This window comes from Numida meleagris, chromosome 3 (assembly GCF_002078875.1).
Source record: "Numida meleagris isolate 19003 breed g44 Domestic line chromosome 3, NumMel1.0, whole genome shotgun sequence".
NCBI lineage: Eukaryota > Metazoa > Chordata > Aves > Galliformes > Numididae > Numida > Numida meleagris.
In genome coordinates this window covers 42,984,708-43,003,288 of record NC_034411.1, presented here as the reverse complement: position 1 = coordinate 43,003,288, position 18,581 = coordinate 42,984,708, and the positions used below count along the sequence as shown (strand labels likewise).

The following is an 18,581-nucleotide window of genomic DNA, read 5'->3' as shown; positions in this document are numbered from 1 at the left end:
CCCAGATAGGAAACAGTGATAACACATCTCGAGAATGGCAAAGGGATGGTTTTCCAAGGTGTCCTCTACACAGCTATAAATTCAGATAATTTGATTTGTAGTAAGCAATCATACTGGGAACATCCATCCATGATGGCAGGCAGTCAAGACAGCAAGCTTTGTCAGCCAGGAGAATGATTTTACCAAGAAAACCTATGTTCTCCACGTGCTGTGAAGCCTGAGGGCATAACAAATTGCCACAAGAAAGAACACCAATACTCAAACTCTTCTGCTTCTTAAGCTTTTTTTTTTCCTTTTTCTTTTTTTTTTTTTTGTAAACAATGGCAAAGTTGCATGGAACATACTGCAAAGTAAATTAGCTTGTGGGCATTACATTTCCTGTTCCTCACATACCTGTTATCTTAATGTGGCCCTCTTCATCAAGAAGAATGCTGTAAAACAAAAAGCAAAGATACATTCATTAGGTAGTCACAGACTGCAGTTAACAAAAAAAAAAAACCCAAAAAAAACATGTTTAAGAGAACTAATGAGATATATGCGATTCAAATACACGTGCAAACAAACCCTCACTGTATTATATGCTTACGTAAAGAAAAAATGATCTCCAAAGGCCTGACTGATCTCATGCCTGAAGCAATCACTGCCTGTGGCAGTTGCACAAGGAGCCTCCTCTTTCCACTGTAGCGCGCTCAGAATGAAGATGTGAGCTGAGCTCAGAAAGAACATGGTGTTCAAAGCAAACACCAACAGAGTATTTGCTTCCAGCAGGAGACAGAGCTATAGGTTTTCTGCTGTTCTCGTAATAATAAAGGCAAGCACAAAAATAATGAGGGCTTGGACTCACTGGGCCTAAAAAGGTAGATACGCTCATGCTGAAGTAATAAAAGTGATTGTAGAGCATAATGACTAGTCACAGCCTAGCTGCATGGATCTCAGCCCCTGCTAATTTATTCTGTCCGGAAGCATAAATGAAAATTCAGCCTGCAAGCCAAATTCAAGCGTTCTCATGTTTGCCACCTGCCAACATTTCTTATTCTCACAAAGGCACTCCAACATTTCTATAAGAAAAATGACTGTAGTTCACAAAAAAAAAAAACCACTGCTTTTTTTTTTTTTCTTTACAGAAACAAGAAGGATCGGTGAAACTGAGAAATAATAAGATTATGTTAAACTTTCTGCCTATTAGTTCTGACACAGTAATGAGGATGGTGTTTCTTCAGTCCTAGTTAGATTTAGTGCATTTGTGTTTTCAAACTGGTCTAACAAGATGTCAGCTATTTTTATACTTTCGTTCTCCTATAGAGCCACTTTGATCCATTTATGGAGGAAGAAAATAAGACAGAAATGAAGCTAACACATTGGGAAAGGTTGTGTGTGACTCCTGTTAAAAGTTGCTTCTGTGCTGAAGCATAATTGAAAAGAGGTGATCTTCTGCCACTCATTTGTGTGTTTGGAACAGGCTGTTATTGTGTAACTCATCAAATAAAGGCCAGCAGCTGAGTCACTACTATATGTTCAATAATTAAAGCTTTTTCTTCTCAATAAAAGCTTCTTTCCTTTGATTTTTTCTCCCCAGATTTTTTGAAGAGGCATAAAATTTAAGTACTAGAACATAGCAGGCTTGCTTACATGTATTTTTGTGACCATAATCCCTAAACAAGAGGCCTGTGCTTCAGAAGAGAATTGAATAAAACACGTGCCAGCTTGGAAGTGATAGAGAATGCCTGAATCCCACAGACCCAGCTCTGCAATAGTGGTTGAGGAAGCACAGCTCACAGAAATCACCCCAGATTTTGTCCCATGCCCATCGAGTCCCTGTGAGTAACAGTGCAATTCAAGATGTGTGGAATTTTCCCCAGAAACATCAATTTTATATTTCATCCCCTTCCTATGGAAAATTCATGCTGGTTTTCTATGATGCAATATATGGTTTTAATATATTTCACCTCCATTAGAGGTATGAAGGAAATAGCCATGCAGCTATCAGACTCTCTCAGGCTAGAAGTGAGCCAGAAGTATACAACAGACTTTCTCACACTAAATGTTTGTATGAGCAGCTAAATGAACGGATCCTGGTTTGCTATGGGCACATATCCTTTATCCCTGAAAGCTTGATCTATAGTTCCCTTCTGCCTCATGTTCCCTAAATCTGCCCTTACACAGAACCCTTGGCTGCCTTCAGCTTCCCGTTGCCCCTGGCAATATGCTTGGGACAGCTGGGGGTTTCCACTTTTGCCATCTGCCAATGCATACAATGCTATGGTTATGAACTGAAAAATTACGTCTGATGTAAAAAGAAAACAGCATGCTAACTGGGAGAAAAATATAATTGTTGCAGTGAAACAGCTCTGAATGACATTAAGAAGCAAAGTATCCACATTACAGCAACTGGCAAACATTTTTTCTCTGACTGTAGATGCAAATTTACTCTCTGATCATCCTTTCTGTCTTCCCTTTTTATCTTTATCACTCTACTGCTGCTTTTTATCCCACACTGTCAAACAGAAATTCTATTGTGACAATTAAATTATGTTAGCTATAGTTTGCAGGATCAGCTAAACTGAAATATGCTACTGTTATTTAGGGGAGGGAAAAAAAGAGCTAGTAGCTGTTAATGTGATCTGGGCTTGAGAAAAATCTTTCTTCTCAATGAATGTTTTGAAATTATAAAAAAAAAAAACAAAACCAATAGAAGGAGATTGTCAAGCTAAGCTATAATTCCACTGAGTGATGATTTTTCATTACTAGCTTTTTCCATTTTATATGCTCAGTTTAAGATCTGACTGTGCTTACAGGATTCTGCCATTGTCAATCTGTTTTGAAACAACATTTCAAAAGACAACAACATTTTAACTTCAGGATGGTCCAACACAAAAAAATAAACTCTTTTAACTGATTTCAGTTTAAACGTATGCCTTGAGATAATAAAATCTGAACATCTCCATGTCAGAGGCTGGGAAGCTAGCCTAGTAGCAGGGGAATTACACACTACAGGAGAAGCTACAGGAGAAGCTCATGGTAAAGCTAGGACTGCAGTTAACTCAGCTGTTAGTTGTTGTTTGGTTGTTTTCTGCATAGGTGTAAAAAACCTTCAATATTAGCTGTTGGTGTTATTTCATAGTGTATCTTAGAACCAAGGCCGCAGTAGCTCTCTCTCATTTTTTTTATTTATTTTTTTGTTTGTTTGTTTGCTTGTAGTTTTGAGTCAAGTATTTAAGGCTTCATACTGAACTCCAGTATACTCTAATCAATGGCGGGTTCTGCCAAAGCCATTAAAACCATTTGTTTTGCTTTTAATGATTTTTTTTTTCCAAGTCAGCTCAGTTTTGCAGAAAATTCAACCCACATTTCATGTTTTTCAGAAATTGTAGCCAAAATCTCAGGTTGGAAAGAAAATCTGAAACTTCACAAAGAATATTTAATTTGACTGCAGGCTCTGTTATGAAAGTACTGAATAGAATGAAGTATTCAAATATCTCCCAAAGGTGAAGATTCTACCAAACTGTCCACCTTTTTAACATTTCAGTGTATGCATGATGCCAGACTATCTCAGTAAACTGAAAGTCTTATGCTGAAGTCATCCCTGCTGTAGTTTCATCGACAGCATGAAGTCCCAGAAAGGGAAAGCTTGCTTCAGTGGAAGCTGATGGCAGTTTTCTAACAAAAGAAGTCTTTGCTCCTTACCAATTCTCAGGTCTTCCCTCTCTACGCAAGGCAGCTATGCTCATGAATGAATTGCTATGGTTTATGGCATGTTGCATTAAATGGGAGCTGTTATATGAGCAGTTATCTGTCCCTTTTAAGGACTCTTGAGGGCATCACAATGTAAGCCTCCTTGTAAACTGAAGCCTTTACATGCTTTTATCAAGGTGTAACTGGGTACCTGGAGATAGAACAGGTAAAAATAAATAAAATATCTGTGCATTCTCAGAAGGTAGTTACTTCTAAGCCATTCACACTCTTAAACCACAGCATATATTTATATACTATTTTAAAATAAGTTCCCATTTTTCTACTTCAGTATAGCCAGATTTAATAACTAGATGCTGCAGTTCTTAAGCAAAAGCAGGCCTCACAGTGTAAATGGGGTCTCACTCATTTCATCAGCTTCAATGTGACCAAACAGTACTTTGTTCCATCAGGGACCTCACTGAAATCACCAAGACAACTCAAGGTGAAGAAAGTGGCATCAGAAATTTAAAAGCATCATTATCTCCTTGTTCTGCACAAGACTTTTACCAGCAAAATCAATCGTTTGCCTTTTTAAAAGTACAGCTCACTTTATGACAATTCCCAGTATATTCTGGTTGCACTTAAATTTAATTCATAGCTTTGAATTGCTAATATGATTTTTTGTTCAGGGAGCCTTAAAAAAAAATGTTGAACCTGACATTTTAATGTACTGAGGGTTCTTTCAAGTGGTTTGAACAGTGCTATTTCCTAACAAGTCTTCTTTGACACAAACAACTCAAATGAGCTTCATTTTAGGATACTTGCAGAGCTGACAGAAGCAATCTCAAATCTATTAGCAGTTACTTTTGGGAACTTCTGGAGGATGGCAAAAGCACTAAGCAATGAAAGGACAAATGCAATGCCTATCTTTTAGCAAAGGAGGAGAAAGACAACTGGGAAGTTACAAAGTAATTTATCCCAATTTCTTCAAATCTGATTGATTTGCAGTCTGATCTGACTGAGTAATCCATTTTTATCAGACTGGTAATGCTTCTCCTGAAGATGTGGTGTAATTCTGGATATTGTACTTCAGATATGGATCAAGAGAAATCAAAGGGGAGGAATAAGAATGACTGAATGCCTAGAAAGACTGACTGGTAAGAACATTTCTAGTGATTGGGTTGTTTGGGCTACAGACGAGAGGACTGAGGGGATGAGGACATGCTCACAATCCCCCCACGGCTGCTGCTGAGAGCTGTGTGTCCTGCCTGGGGAGTCTGGAAGGACAGGCCAAGGAGCATAGCCTATAACTGCACCAAAGAAATGTCAAATTAGCTACTGGGGGCATCTTAGATTCTAGATACCAGCCGTACAGATGATAGAACAATGCCAAGAGCTCCATTATGGAGGTCACGGAGTCTTCACCAGCCATTTTAAGAGTAGGTTAGTAACACACCTGCAGTGACCTTGATACATTTGACCTTGCCCAGGGGCAAGGGGAAGATGAGATCATCCTGTGATAGTTCTCATTTTCTAGTACCATCTCATCCAGAAAGCTATCCTTTCATAGATGTTACTTAAAAATATGGCATTTTCTCCCCTTTGGAATGATTTTTTTTTCCTGTTCTACCTGTTTTTCTGCTCTAAACTTAAAGTTTGGAATAGCCACATGCTGTCATGTTTTGCTGTTCTAGACATGACTATACATAGATTTAGCACTTATAAAGCCATTTTAAAAGTTTTTATTTTCTTTTTACTTAAACAGATGCCTTGATTTATTCCCAGGTATAAACATCAGTTATACCAGGCTGGGTCATTCCTACTCCTATTCAACAATAGCAATAATAATGCAACTCAATACTAAGGCATTCAACGGTATCACTGGTATCTATTTAACTGTACATCAAGAACCATATTTAAATGTCAGGTTGTAAAAATATACATTTAAAGTTAGGAGATACCAGAATGAGGGCTGTCACCTTAGTCAGAACTCATTCTATAAAGGTCTTTAGTTACATGGTGAGTCTTCCTATTTTCTTCCAGAGAACTCCCACCACAGGCAGCAGAACTGATAGACAATACCCAGAGATTTTAGCAAAGCTGTAAAGTGAAGGGGATGGCTGACTGGTCTTAGGACAGATGAAAATGCAGAGAACTAGTTCCCAGCTTGGCTTTTTCTATGTGGCAGTGGCAAATCAGTGAGTTCTCTCATTCTTATGTGAGGTCTAATTTCCTGATTCACTGATCCCTGAGGGGAGACACTGCAGTTTGGTCTGCAAAAATATTAAGTACTGTCACTTGCAACTGAATTCAGAGAGATGTGCATTGAAATGCAAAGTGACACGTAATGCTGAGAACCCCTGAAAAATCAGGTTGTGTGTATCTCACATACAGTGAATAGTTTTGACATGCATTTAATTTTCTCCTTGGCTTCTGACTTCTGTTTAAGCAAAAAAATCTGGCATGTGCCTATAAATGTAGCAGCACTATGACTTATATTTGAATGTACAGGCTTATATTTAGATAACTTCTAATAGCTGCTTCATATATCATGTTAGTATGAAAATTAGTATATCTAATGCCAGAAAGAAAAGTAGAGCGTGATTCACATTAACACTCAACAGAAACAAAGTTTAAAACCAGAAAGCTCTAACTGGAGTTCATAGAATCATTTGGGTTGGAAGGGACCCTTAAAGGTCACCTAGTCCAACCTCCCTGCAATGAACATAAAGTTATTCTGTAATATACATATCTGTTGATGCTGAATTAACAAAGTAACAAACCTGAGCCCAAAGAGTTGCTTGCAGATGATGCAGCAGCTGCAGCATGACTGCTACCTACCTGCATCTCATATTGCAAAACCAGCTGGTACCTTTATTCCTCTGGCTGTTTAATTCCGAGTACAGCAGGTGGAAATTTTGGCCACCTGTGAAAGGGTCTCCAGCTCAAAGGACTGAGAGCTCATGTTAGGTTCATCAGTATGAATTCATATTGTACTACCACGATTGTAACAAAATCGAATTTAAAGTTTACATCACATAGTACTATGCTTCAGATAATTAGCCTCTTCTCCTTCAGCTTTTCACCTACAAAATCCAACTTCCTTTACTCTTGGTTTCTTATTTTTTTCTGTGAATGTGACAGAAAGAGTTGCATATTTTTTGAATTTTGTGTCACAAAAGGAAAAATCTTGCTCTGCTGTTATATTTTGGGAGTATAAACAGCCACGCAGACTGCTTTCAGTGGTTATCATTTTAAAATGGTTCGGGCCATTACATTGAGAAGGCTGTAAGTTTGACATGCTGCAGCCTGCTTTATTGGAGCTGGCACAGGAGATGCAGGCAAAGCACCAGCCAAGTGGAACAGAATAAAGGCAATATCACATGACTTCCAGCCATAGCACTGTGGTTGTCATTTAGTCTATTGATGTACTGCAAAGGAAAAAGAGAAAGGAAAATTCTACACAGCACCACATTAACAACAGCAAATAGCTGCAAATATAAGGTAGAATCATTCTAGGACAACAGTTTGGGTTGTTAATAATTTTTAAATGCTGATTATTATCTTTCATTTGCCACCACACACACGAGTTTTCAGAGATTCTCATTTACATTAAGCAATGGATGTAGTAAAAGTGAATGGTGCTACCATGTATTTTGTATGAGCTAGAAGTGGAGTTGCTTTGGACAGCCTATATCTCGTCAAGGGGAAGGCCGGATTAAATAATGTAAATCAAGAACAGCGATACTGAAGGCAACAGCACAGGTCTGAACCCTGCACTGAGCTCACTCATTAAACTGAGGCTACATCATATTGGACCACAGTCACAGTATTTAGCCTCATGCTAAAACAAGATAATAGAAAGACCTTGGAGACTGGAGCTGTCAGGACTGGAGCTAAATTTATGCCTTAGCCTCATGGTAGAACCAAAAATAAACACAGGTAAAGAGATTGCAATGCTTCTGTTCCAGACATTACAGGATCTCCCAGTTATTACCAGCTTGACCACTTCTGTATTTATCACCGCACCACTGCCTCAGCTGTTGCTCCACCATGAGTCACCACTTCCCATGCTTCACTGGTGAAAGTATATGGTCCTTCTCTACCTGATCAGCTACACAGAGGGGGAAAAATCTACTCCTGATGGTTAAGCTTTTGTGCATAGTCTCTCACACAGGAAGGAAGGCAGAGTCTCTGGTACCTTTTGACTTACTAGCAAGATGAGGAGCAGAAACAACCTAAAAGCTCATGTATTTATGTTTCATTTCACTTTTTCTCATTAACTTACTTTTCTGGTTTTAGATCCCTGTAAATAATTCCAAGCCCATGGAGGTGGTCCAAAGCCAAGGCCAGCTCAGCTAAGTAGAACTTGACATCCTCTTCTGTAAACATCACCTAGAGAGAAGGAAAAGAAGAACATGTCTATTTACTAGACAGTGGTGGGCTGGCTTGCATTAAGCAGATACAGGGAAGGAATTGTCTAACTCAGGAATGCTGAAAGGCCCATCATATCAGGTTCAATTTTCCATAATTTGTCTGAGCTCACATTAACAATTCTTACCAGATTCTCCTTATAAAACAAAACTTGATCTGCCAAGTACTCCTGTTCCTTAAAACACACTGCTCTCATTCATCCATTTGATCTGTTTAGATGACATCATGTCACAATAATATAAATAAGGTTCTAACTCCTTAGCCTTTGGAAGTCAATGGCAAAATTCAGCATTCAACACTGCAGCCCTTATTGCTTTCATATCTCTTAATTTGCTAAAATTTTGGCATTAGATTCCTGAATTCTCACAGAATAATATGAGGAACCCCTCTGGGGAAGTGTAAAGCTTCTTGCTTTAGAAACAGAAACATATATTTTTCCCAAATATGAGCAGAATACACGGCATGAAAACATTCTGATTTAAACCCCCGTGCATCAAAGCTCCAAGGAATCTGTAGGGTCCACCAGACTCTCACAGGGGAAGATCCCCACTTCTGCACAGGAGGGAAAGGGGCTCCCCTATGCCCAGTGTAGCACTATTGAAGTCCTGGAGAATAGAGTTCTGATTATGGTTTTCCATGCGGAAATACCTGACACAGTGTGCCAGAGGTTTTCAGCATGGTACTACTTGAGAATGTGTGGTTTGAGATAGCTCTGGAGTGAGTGAAAGAAAGAAACCTGGCACATTCTTGTGCATGACAGCTAGAAGAAGTGTCCCCAGTGCAAAGGAGCATCTACAATAGTGCCTATGTTTTAGTTCTTGGAGAAGCAGCAGCTCTGAGCCAGGGACAGAACCAGTGCAGATGATCAGGGAGCATGACCTCAGGCTGAGCCTTAGCAATCCTGGTGCAGATGCCCTGAGCAATGATGTGCTGGCTGAGACACAGGGCTGATGGTGGTTGTTGTCTTTCAATAACTACTACTAATACTGGAAAGCTTTGGTTTAAGTGGGAAGACATTTCTGCAATCAAAACAAAACACTAAGCTCAGAAGCCAAGAAAATCCTTTTGTTCCTAGAATGGTTCAGCTTTTATTGTATCCCAGATGATATTTACTTCTCTATAATTAAAGTTCAATATGCACAGCAATAATAATGCAGAAGGGGAAGCTGATACATTGGATATGCAAATGCAAATACTACATATGACAGAAGTAAAATGAGTCATCTCAATACAAATTTACATGTCATACATAAACGTAAATATCTCCAGAAGTTGTTGAGCTTATTTTTAAAATTAAGTCTCTGCTCTTGGAGAGGGGGAACCACAATAATTGAGTGCTTTGAGAGGCTGCAGAAAGCGGAGAGCAAAAATAGAGGATTCTGAGAACAGATGTCACACAATTTAGTTAAGTATATCACTGCAAATAATAGAAGGAACCAAGGTACCCAAGCAACAACACTGACTAAAAATGTATTTGGTCCGAACATAAAAATAAATTATTAGAAAGATTTAAAACATATAACTTAGGCATGAGATGAAATCAATAAAAGCAGGGAAAGACAGAGCAAGAGAGAGACAAGCTTTGCATGTACATATGCTGTTGTGTGAAGAATCTCACTGAAAGTCCACTGAAATCCCTACAGTTGAACGAAGTCTACACTTCACAAATTGCAGACATTACAAGTCTTCCCATGTCTTGACCTGTGATATCTTGACACATAAAAATGATCCAAGGGATGGAACACCTCTCCCTCGAGGACAGGCTGGGAGAGCTGGGGCTGTTCAGTTTGGAGAAGAGAAGGCTTTGGGAAGACCTGATAGCAGCCTTTCAGTATCTAAAGGGGGGACTATAAGAAAGAAATGGATAGATTCTTCAGTAGAGTCTATTGTGCTAGGACAAGGGGAAATGGTTTTGAACTAAAAGAGGAGAAATTTAGACTGGATATAAGAAAAAAATTTTTACAGTAAGGGTGGTGAGGCACTGGAAGAGGTTGCTCAGAGATGTGGTGGAAGACCCATCCCTGGAGACACTCAAGGACTAGATGGCATTTAAAGGTCCTTTCCAACTCAAATGATGCTATGATTCTATGATAAACAGCTGCAAAGCATAGGTAGATGAGATGAGCTGCAAACACAGGAAAGAGATGTACCTGGACTGCCAAGCTAAAATATCTCATTCTGGATAGCATAAAGCAGAGAATGCAGTGCATTAAATTGTGAAAGCTTTGGGAAAACCGAAAGTATCAAATGAGTACAAAATCTGAGCCATGCTCTTTTACTTCCTCATCCCCTCATTATGCAGAATGTGTCAAGAGTCATTTTTTCTCTCTTCTCCCAGGAAATCAGAGAGATTCTTTTAAGACAGAGCAGTATCACAAATCCTTACTTCATAACAAGCAGCAGGAAGATATTTTTTATTTTCTTGAATCTTTCTCATTCTGTTTAAAATAACTGATTCCATATAGTAAATACACGTACTGGTACCATTACTTGGCACTGTAATCAACCCACTGCTGATGTCTCCCTGCATTAGCAGACAAGTCTGGAAAGAGAACACTTGGGCTTACAGCCCGTGGTGGATTCAGCAGTCTGCCTGTCAGCTTGCTCCACAGCAGCCTGCAGCATCTCACCAACTGCCACTGCCACCGGGACTGGGTTTGTGGGGTGGAAAAAGCATCCAGGGAACTTCTGCATGAAAGTTCTCTTCTCATAGCCCATCCATAAACTCCTCCGATCAGAGACTCCCCTCAAGATGATGCCTGAGGTATCTTCATCTAATCTTTAAAGATCCTATGCCGAGTGGATACTGGCACCTCATCCTCACAGCCTAAACAGAGACCAAGGGCTGAGGACACTGGTGACATCCAACCCTGGGACACAGACAACTCTTGGGACCCCAAAGGCCCCCTTGCTCCTCCCCAGAGGTGGCGGGGCTGCCCTACCAAAGCACTGCTTCTGCCTGCAGGACTCATAAATAGGTGGCTCCAAGAAGCACTAGGAGAAAGAGGCAAGTGCTAAATGAATGCAGATATCTTGCAGTTGCTGGCACTAGTGAGACTCAGGTTTGGTTTTCTAACTATCCTATTCTTCATCAGCAGCATCTCCCCACAGGCAGGAGCAGAGGGCAGGGAACAGATCAAGGTCAGGGAGGTGAGGAAAGCAGGGCAGGCAGGTGACAACCCAACTGCAAGCCTGAGGCAGGGCATGGCCTCCAACCTACTCCCAGCAGCAGCCGCAGCAGGCAGCACTGTCCTGCTGGTGACCAGGGCCCTAATCCTGTGCACACCTTCTGCGGGGGTCAGAGACTGCCTGACAGCATCCCTTCCAGCTGGCAGCAGTTGTGCTTTTACAGCAGCTCTGTGCTCACGTCCCAGGCAAAATGCATTGGAGATGGGCTTCTCAGATTGACTTTAATCACAGTCAAGTTAAATTTGGTTAGCAGTGAGCTTGGAGGTATTTCATTGTGATATGGCTACTAGCTTTCTGTGACAGTGATGCTTACTGCCTAACTGCTTAATTATCTGTAGCATTATTCAAATACAATTAATAAGAACACACTTAGAGATGCAAGATGATGCAACTCTACTACATATATAGCCCTTATCTGTCTATCTACAACCTTTATTTACAGATAGCCTGTATATATATACATATATATATACATATGGACTATTTTCAAAACCCTTTACCGTTCCCGCTTCATTGGTTTCTGAAAATCCAGGATAATCTTTCATTTCCAAAGTTAAAATCTATCACCTTACCTCTTTGGAGAGTCTTGTGAAAAGGTCCCCTCCCCGCAGGAAATCTAGTATTAGATACAACTTCCCCTCTGTTTGAAACGCTGCATTAGAAAAGGATGGAGATTTTGAAAATTTGAATCAAGATAAAGTCTCCACAGAATAAATATTGTTGGCTGATGGTATATCATTCATGATATCAGTTCTACTGTCATTTTGCACTTGGAGAACAGAAGAATTAACTTCTCTACAGCATTAAGCAATCTAGCTTAGACTATAGGGAAAACAGTATCAGCTAAGAGACAATGATGTATTACTAAAATATTCCATTTCATTCTAAACTCCTATGAATGTATTTTGATGGACAAATGGCTAAGAGCTACTTATACTAAAATTATCCTTTAATATAAGTGAAGAATTTCCTAGAGATAGCCTCTATGATTTTGTTAGAGACAGAGTCATATGTAGGCAGCAGGTACCTATATGAAATTATAACACATTTGGTTACAGTTCCCCAACCAATTTAAGAACAAACAAGAATTATATTTTATTATAGTTACCATAATGAAGCTTGACTATGAAAGGATGATTCACTTCTGCCAAAATATCTCTCTCCATTTTTGACCGTACCCGATCCCGAACTGTAAGGAATGAACAATAAGAAAAGCAACATATTAAAAGGCAGCATGGTCCACTGGATACAGTACTGCAATGAGCTTCAGGTGAGCTGGGTTCTGCTTTCACTCTCTTAAAGGCTTGTGGTATGACCACTGGCAAACCATGCCATACTCTGGTGGCCCCTTATTCTGCTTGTCTCACTTCTGCAAAGGGCAAGCTCTTCAGGAGGGCACTGCCTCTTCCTCTGTAGAGAACAGCCTGAACCAAAAGCACCAGAGTGTTACAAACAAGGGGAAAATGATCACGTTTTGCCAAAGAGAATGTTAATATGAGTTAAAACTGTATAAAATCAATAGCTCTAACTCACTTAAGATTACACCAAATGTACCAGTCTCAGACCTTGTCAGGCTTTGTGCAAATTAACATTTCGTGTTGTGTTGATGCTAGCAGCCTTTATTAGATATCTCTACATAACATTTTCTAGAGATTGTTTATATGAACTATATTAAGCTTCCAACAACACCCCTAAACAATCAGTAATAAAGAAAAAAGGTGATTAAAAATAATAAATAAAAAACAATTTTCACACGCAGAGAGAAATTCCTGTGGGATAGCAGTGAGAAAAACACTCATGGCTGAGATGAGTACAGACTAACAGAAAAAGGAGTTAGGGAGGTGAACTGGATTCACACTTATCAAAGTGAAGATTTTGGAGCAAGCACCTTTAACAATGATGGAGCAATGACCTTTAACAGATGTTGAGGGGTATTCAAGCTCACAGATTGCCAGTTCTTGGTCTTAGACAGTCATTTTTCAGTCAATCACTATTTTACTAATTCTGCAATGGAAGTATTAAAATTTTCTTCTCCTTTCTCTATGTTACACAATGCCAATAAGATTTGCAGCCAAAAACATCCATGAGGAGTGTTATGTGACTATTTTAGGTGGTAAAGCCTGAGATCTCAGTGAGATGCTGTCATCACCTGCATGTGCTGTGGCTCTGCTGAGAAGCCAAGCACTCCCAGCACCTCAATAATGAACATACCATAATGAAACCACATACCCTGCTGCTGCACATCGAGAACAGAAGCACAGAAATAGGATCAAAACATCTGATCTGAAAACCTTAAAGAGAAGTGGAGGAATACTTGGATTTCTTGCTGTTTTGATGCTTTACTTATGTCAGTAGCAATGTATAATTTACTAGCTACCCAACCTAAGCTAACTTGTAGATAGAAAGCAAAACAAAGGGCATCTCAGAATCTTAACTCACTATCTCATGAATATAAATTGCACATCATACACTCACAAAATGCTTAATATATGTGAGGGCAGAGTATTCCTCATGCCATAGATCCAGACCCTTGTGATATGCAGCAGTGCTCACAGGCAGGAATTCTTGGTGGACAGAAATGTGAGAGCTCACACAGTGACATATCCCACAAAATCCACAGGATGTTTTGTACACCAGCTAGGTGTTTTACCACGCAGCATCAGTCACTCTTCAAGGGCAAAGAACGGCTATTCTGTGCAACTCATACTGTCATACATACTACCCGTGCTATCCAGCATTGACTACAGCACTGAATGGATACAGACTTAGGTTACTTGAAGCAGGGAGTCTGCCAGCTGCAGGGAGCATTCTAGCTGTAGAGAGCGGCAGTTATCCACCTGAGGGGCAGTCCAGTGCCAGCAGCAAATTTGGCACTTGCCTGTCTACTGCGCAGAAGTGTGCTTGTAGTGCAGTGTGGGAATCAGCTGGCAGACAGCAGCATGCCTTCCCACCACCAGCATTGCACGCTCTGAACAGCCATGCCACTGGGTGGTTTGCTAAAGTCCTTTTCCCTGCATCCTGTTTGCTGCTGTGGTCGCCACTGCTGCAGGAGTTACAGGCTGTGGGCGTGCAGGGCTACAATATCATCCTCCTTCCGCAGTGTGTGCAGCCTGGAGTCATGGAACATTAAAGCAAAGTCTATCATCACAGGAGACACCTAAATCTCTAGCTATGGCCTGATAGCCCCTGATGAACCTGGTCTCCTCCAAAGCTGCTGTAATCACCACCTTCGCAGTGTTTGCCAAAAGAGATAATTAGAATGTATAATTGGATTTACAGCTTGGCACGTGCGTTGGTGACCTGCCCTCTGCATCTTCCAGCATCAAATGCTGCTCGATTTAAATGCTCTAGAGCAGAAGCCACATAGGCCCAGATATTTTCATTAATCATATATGCTAGGAAGGCAAATCCACAAGCATTTTTTGTTGTTTTTTTTTTGTCTGTGTTCTTTTCTTACTGATGTCTCTATGTGTCTGGTCAACATTTGATTTCAAACTCCAAAGATACCTCTCTAGGATACCTACCTTCTCACACCAGGTTGCACACCACAGGACACCGTCTTATGCTGCACATTCACTGCCATCATATTTAAAAACATTCAATGTTTAATGTGATATTTAATGATACATATGTTAATACTTAATGATGTAATGATAAGACATGCTATTCAGTAAACGCACAGCACAAGATCCTCTTGCCTTCTCCTTTCTGGTTTATTATTAATTCTGTCATAGCAAGAGAGATTTCTTCTCTTGTTCCATATACACCAAAGAATTCCTCTGCCCTTCATTCCACTTAGATTTTTGGGTTTGGGGCATGTGGATCTCAAATTAGTCAGGAAAAATTTTAAAAAGAGATGGCACTTTGACATAACATTCCTACAACATGAGGCTCCAGCTCATTCTGACTTCTCTGTCATCTTCCAAGTACAATGGGCAAGAAAATGCCTTTTGGGAGACTTTTTCTAGGATTCAATGGTCCCAGCCTGCCCTGCTGAGGAAGCATCCCTTCTAGTTCATAAATCCTGGTAGTTGGGTAATCAGATCAATTTGCTCAAGCATGATCTGAATTATTTCTGGCTGCTTATTCAGCCTGCTTGATCCTGGCTATGTAGGGAATCCAGCTGCATGGGGAGAGAAGGATGGGGTCCGAACAGCTGCCTCAGCATTGGGGATGATAAGGACTGAACATTAGCAGTGTGTATTTCTATGCAGTGATCAAGCAAACACATACGTCTTTCCATGGTCTCATTTTGGGACCAGTTAGAGAACTTCACAATGAAGTTCTCCATTCATTTCCAAAAAAACTGAATCTGTGGAGAGGGGCCCCTGGCACAGGGATGGGCTCTCCCCAGGCGTACATCTGCCCTCAAGATCAGAGCTTCTGCCCGCCCCTTGGTAATGATGACGATGTCCTCCAAGGGTGCTGATGAGGGATTAGATAACTCAGCTACCCCTCCTGCTTTTGACCACTTGCAGGGGCTCACAGCAGCACACAAAGGGGAAGTGCTGTTGCCTTTGGCAGATCCTGCCTGCACCAGATGTTCACTTTCACAAGTACAATTCCCATTGGAACTGGTGCTAAACTGCTAAACTCTTGCCCTTTCTACCCATGGAGATTGCTTCTTATCCTTAAATCATACATCAGATGGAAGCAGAGCACACAACTTGGAGCAATGAGCATAATGTTGTAAAGATTGTTTGCATGCTCTTGGGCTAACTAACCAACCCTGAAATAATCCCACATGTTACAAAGCAGAAAAGACCAGGCTGGTGGGACCTGCAACGGGTGAGGAAGCACCTGCTACTCTGAAATAAAAACAATTCCCATTTCTAGGTATTAAGGTGATATGAAAGATAAGTGGAGACAGCTGTGTATGCATGCACATAAATACAGCTTATCCTCTTCTGTCTGTCTAGCTCTGAACATCAAAGAAGACAAATTTACCTCTTATTTTATTTAACGCTTAAGGAGAGGGTTTCATTTAACTTGTGAATTTTATTTCTGAGGTTGTTTTAGTTTTAATAACCATGAAGTAATGAAGGGGAAGAGGGAAAAAAAGGGAAAATACATTCAGAGCATCTTCCAAGGGGAAAAAAAATTCCTTCTCAAAAATGGATTAGCAGTCAATTTTTTGAAAAAGAAAATAAAACCATAATCTTATTTCCTTCACTGAAGTTCTTACAATATCAACTTTAGCTGAGATTTAAATACAGAGATATGAATTAATTTTCAGCCAATTAATTTCATATCTTTCACTTAAAGAGTCCGTGCATCTCTAGCTGTAGACACTGTCAAGTAATGATGATGTAGGGACCTTACTTGATGTACATGCAATGACATTGTATCTGTTCAGTAGGCTGTCACCTCAAATTTATGAGAGCTTTTAATTAGAGAAAACATGGCCTGCAGGAGCTGTAAAAGGGGAGCTTATAAAAGAGACACTAATTTATTTGGTATAACGCTGATTAAAATTTATAGTTAATTCACCATAAGGGAAAAGAAACCTGCCATATTTCTAGTGACAAGGTACCTGAGTTGAAGTCCCAGCTCCATGAATTTAAAAACCATTCAGACATCAATTTCAGTGGAGAGTGAATATTGCCTCTGGGATCTCTTTGGCTAAAGAATAACTTCTAAACATTTTTATTCAACATTTCTCTTCTCATTGCTGACCAAAGTAACTCTTAGTTCTATTAAAATTTTCCTGAAACTATCATCTAAATTTGTGTTTGTTTTCCCTGTCTTCAATCTTACATGGAATACAGCTGATATTTCCACTTCAAGATAAATATTTTTTAGTATAAATTGAAGTGCAGTTTTTAGCTTTTTTATTATTTTTTTGCATACAGATTTGGTGTTACGAGTTGTGAGTCTTGTACTGAGTCCTATAACCAAGCCACGTCCCTGAGGTATCTAAAGCTAAAGGCAGTTCTACCATGCTTCAACAGCACCAAAGTGATAACTCTTATTTTTCTCGAGTGTTTAGTGTGTAATTCCCTATATGACTCTAGTTCCTGTGTGAATACCTGTGGCCTGCCCTGAGGCACAGGAGCCAGGTCCCTCCCTAGGACCTGCTGGAGGTGTTTTGGGGCTGGGCCTGGTACTCTGGCTGCCTCTCTAGATGGGCCAGACTCCCTCCCCTGATTCTAGAGTCAACCCACTCGGTGTCACCAGGCTGGTACTGGCATTTGAAAGCTTCAAGATTTTGGTACTAGAAATGAGTTAGGTGCCTCAGTGACACCTCCTTATGGTCTTTTGTCCTTCCTGACAACTTTTCCCAAAGTGCTACTCAATCCTGTGACCTAGAAAACTATACAGAGACTCTTACTGCATGGCTAGCACCAGCAAGTGTCGTGTGCAGAAAGATACACAAAGAATATACCTGGATAATGAAAAATATTTCAAAGTTTGCTTGGATGCTAGGCAAAAACCACCGCTGAACATAAATAATTCAACCACCCCTACCCTTCAAAATGACCTTTTGTTAGAAAATATCCCTGCCCTGGTGGGAGTGAAACACTAATTAACAAGCAAGAACAGAGGAAGATAGAAACAATATTAACTTAAACAAATAACCATCAAAAAATATTGTTAGCCGGAAAAATAAGTGAGTAAACAACGGATCTAAATTTCAGACTTTACCTCACTTCCCTAAAAGTCACTAACATGTCTTGAGTGGAAAAAAGGCACAAATATAACTCAGACTTGGGAACATAAAATTCATCATCAAATTCTTCACTTAGCACTGTAACATGTCAATTACACAGAAAATCAAATATATATGTGAAATTATGAGCAACATTCTTTTCACTCCTATTTCTGTTATTTTCATTTTTTCTTTTCTTATTCTTTTTTTTTTTTTTTTCAATACTGGCTATTGTAGGCAAACATAGTGAGCTGGATTCTAATTACAAATCCAAACTAAGTATGTCTGGAAGACAAAGTGCTTATGTGGTGACTATTTACACAAGATATGAAGAAATACAGACTTTCCAAAAAAGAACACAATCAGGTTTCCCTAGCTCTGCCTCATTTCTATATTTCTCAAAGAACATCAGTGTAGCTCTTTTGTAGCTCAAGGGAGGGAGGCAACCAGTGTGGGGCTAAAGGGTGGGCCCGGGGCACCTGTGACATCACAGGAGACAACTCACAGTGCGGGGAGGGTATCAGTGCATTCAGCAGGCGGTGCTCCTGCACTTTGGCCCGGGCCAGCGGTGAGTGCAGCAGCAGGGGGGAGGCTGGGCTGGAAGAGGGACAAGGCCTTGCAAAGGCCAGCCCCAGAG

At 40.2% G+C, this 18,581-nt stretch overlaps 1 protein-coding gene across 1 annotated transcript in view; it reads right to left on the bottom strand.

Moving 5' to 3' along the window:
* Window positions 1-18,581, bottom strand: part of RPS6KA2 (ribosomal protein S6 kinase A2) — a 165,705-nt gene that overhangs the window by 59,109 nt on the left and 88,015 nt on the right. Inside the window, exons 4-7 of the mRNA XM_021392310.1 lie at window positions 12,404-12,484; window positions 11,868-11,947; window positions 7,961-8,067; window positions 394-431 (exon numbers count right to left, since the gene is read on the bottom strand). Of these exons, the coding sequence (XP_021247985.1) occupies window positions 394-431; window positions 7,961-8,067; window positions 11,868-11,947; window positions 12,404-12,484 (306 nt within the window). The remainder of the gene's footprint in view (window positions 1-393; window positions 432-7,960; window positions 8,068-11,867; window positions 11,948-12,403; window positions 12,485-18,581) is intronic.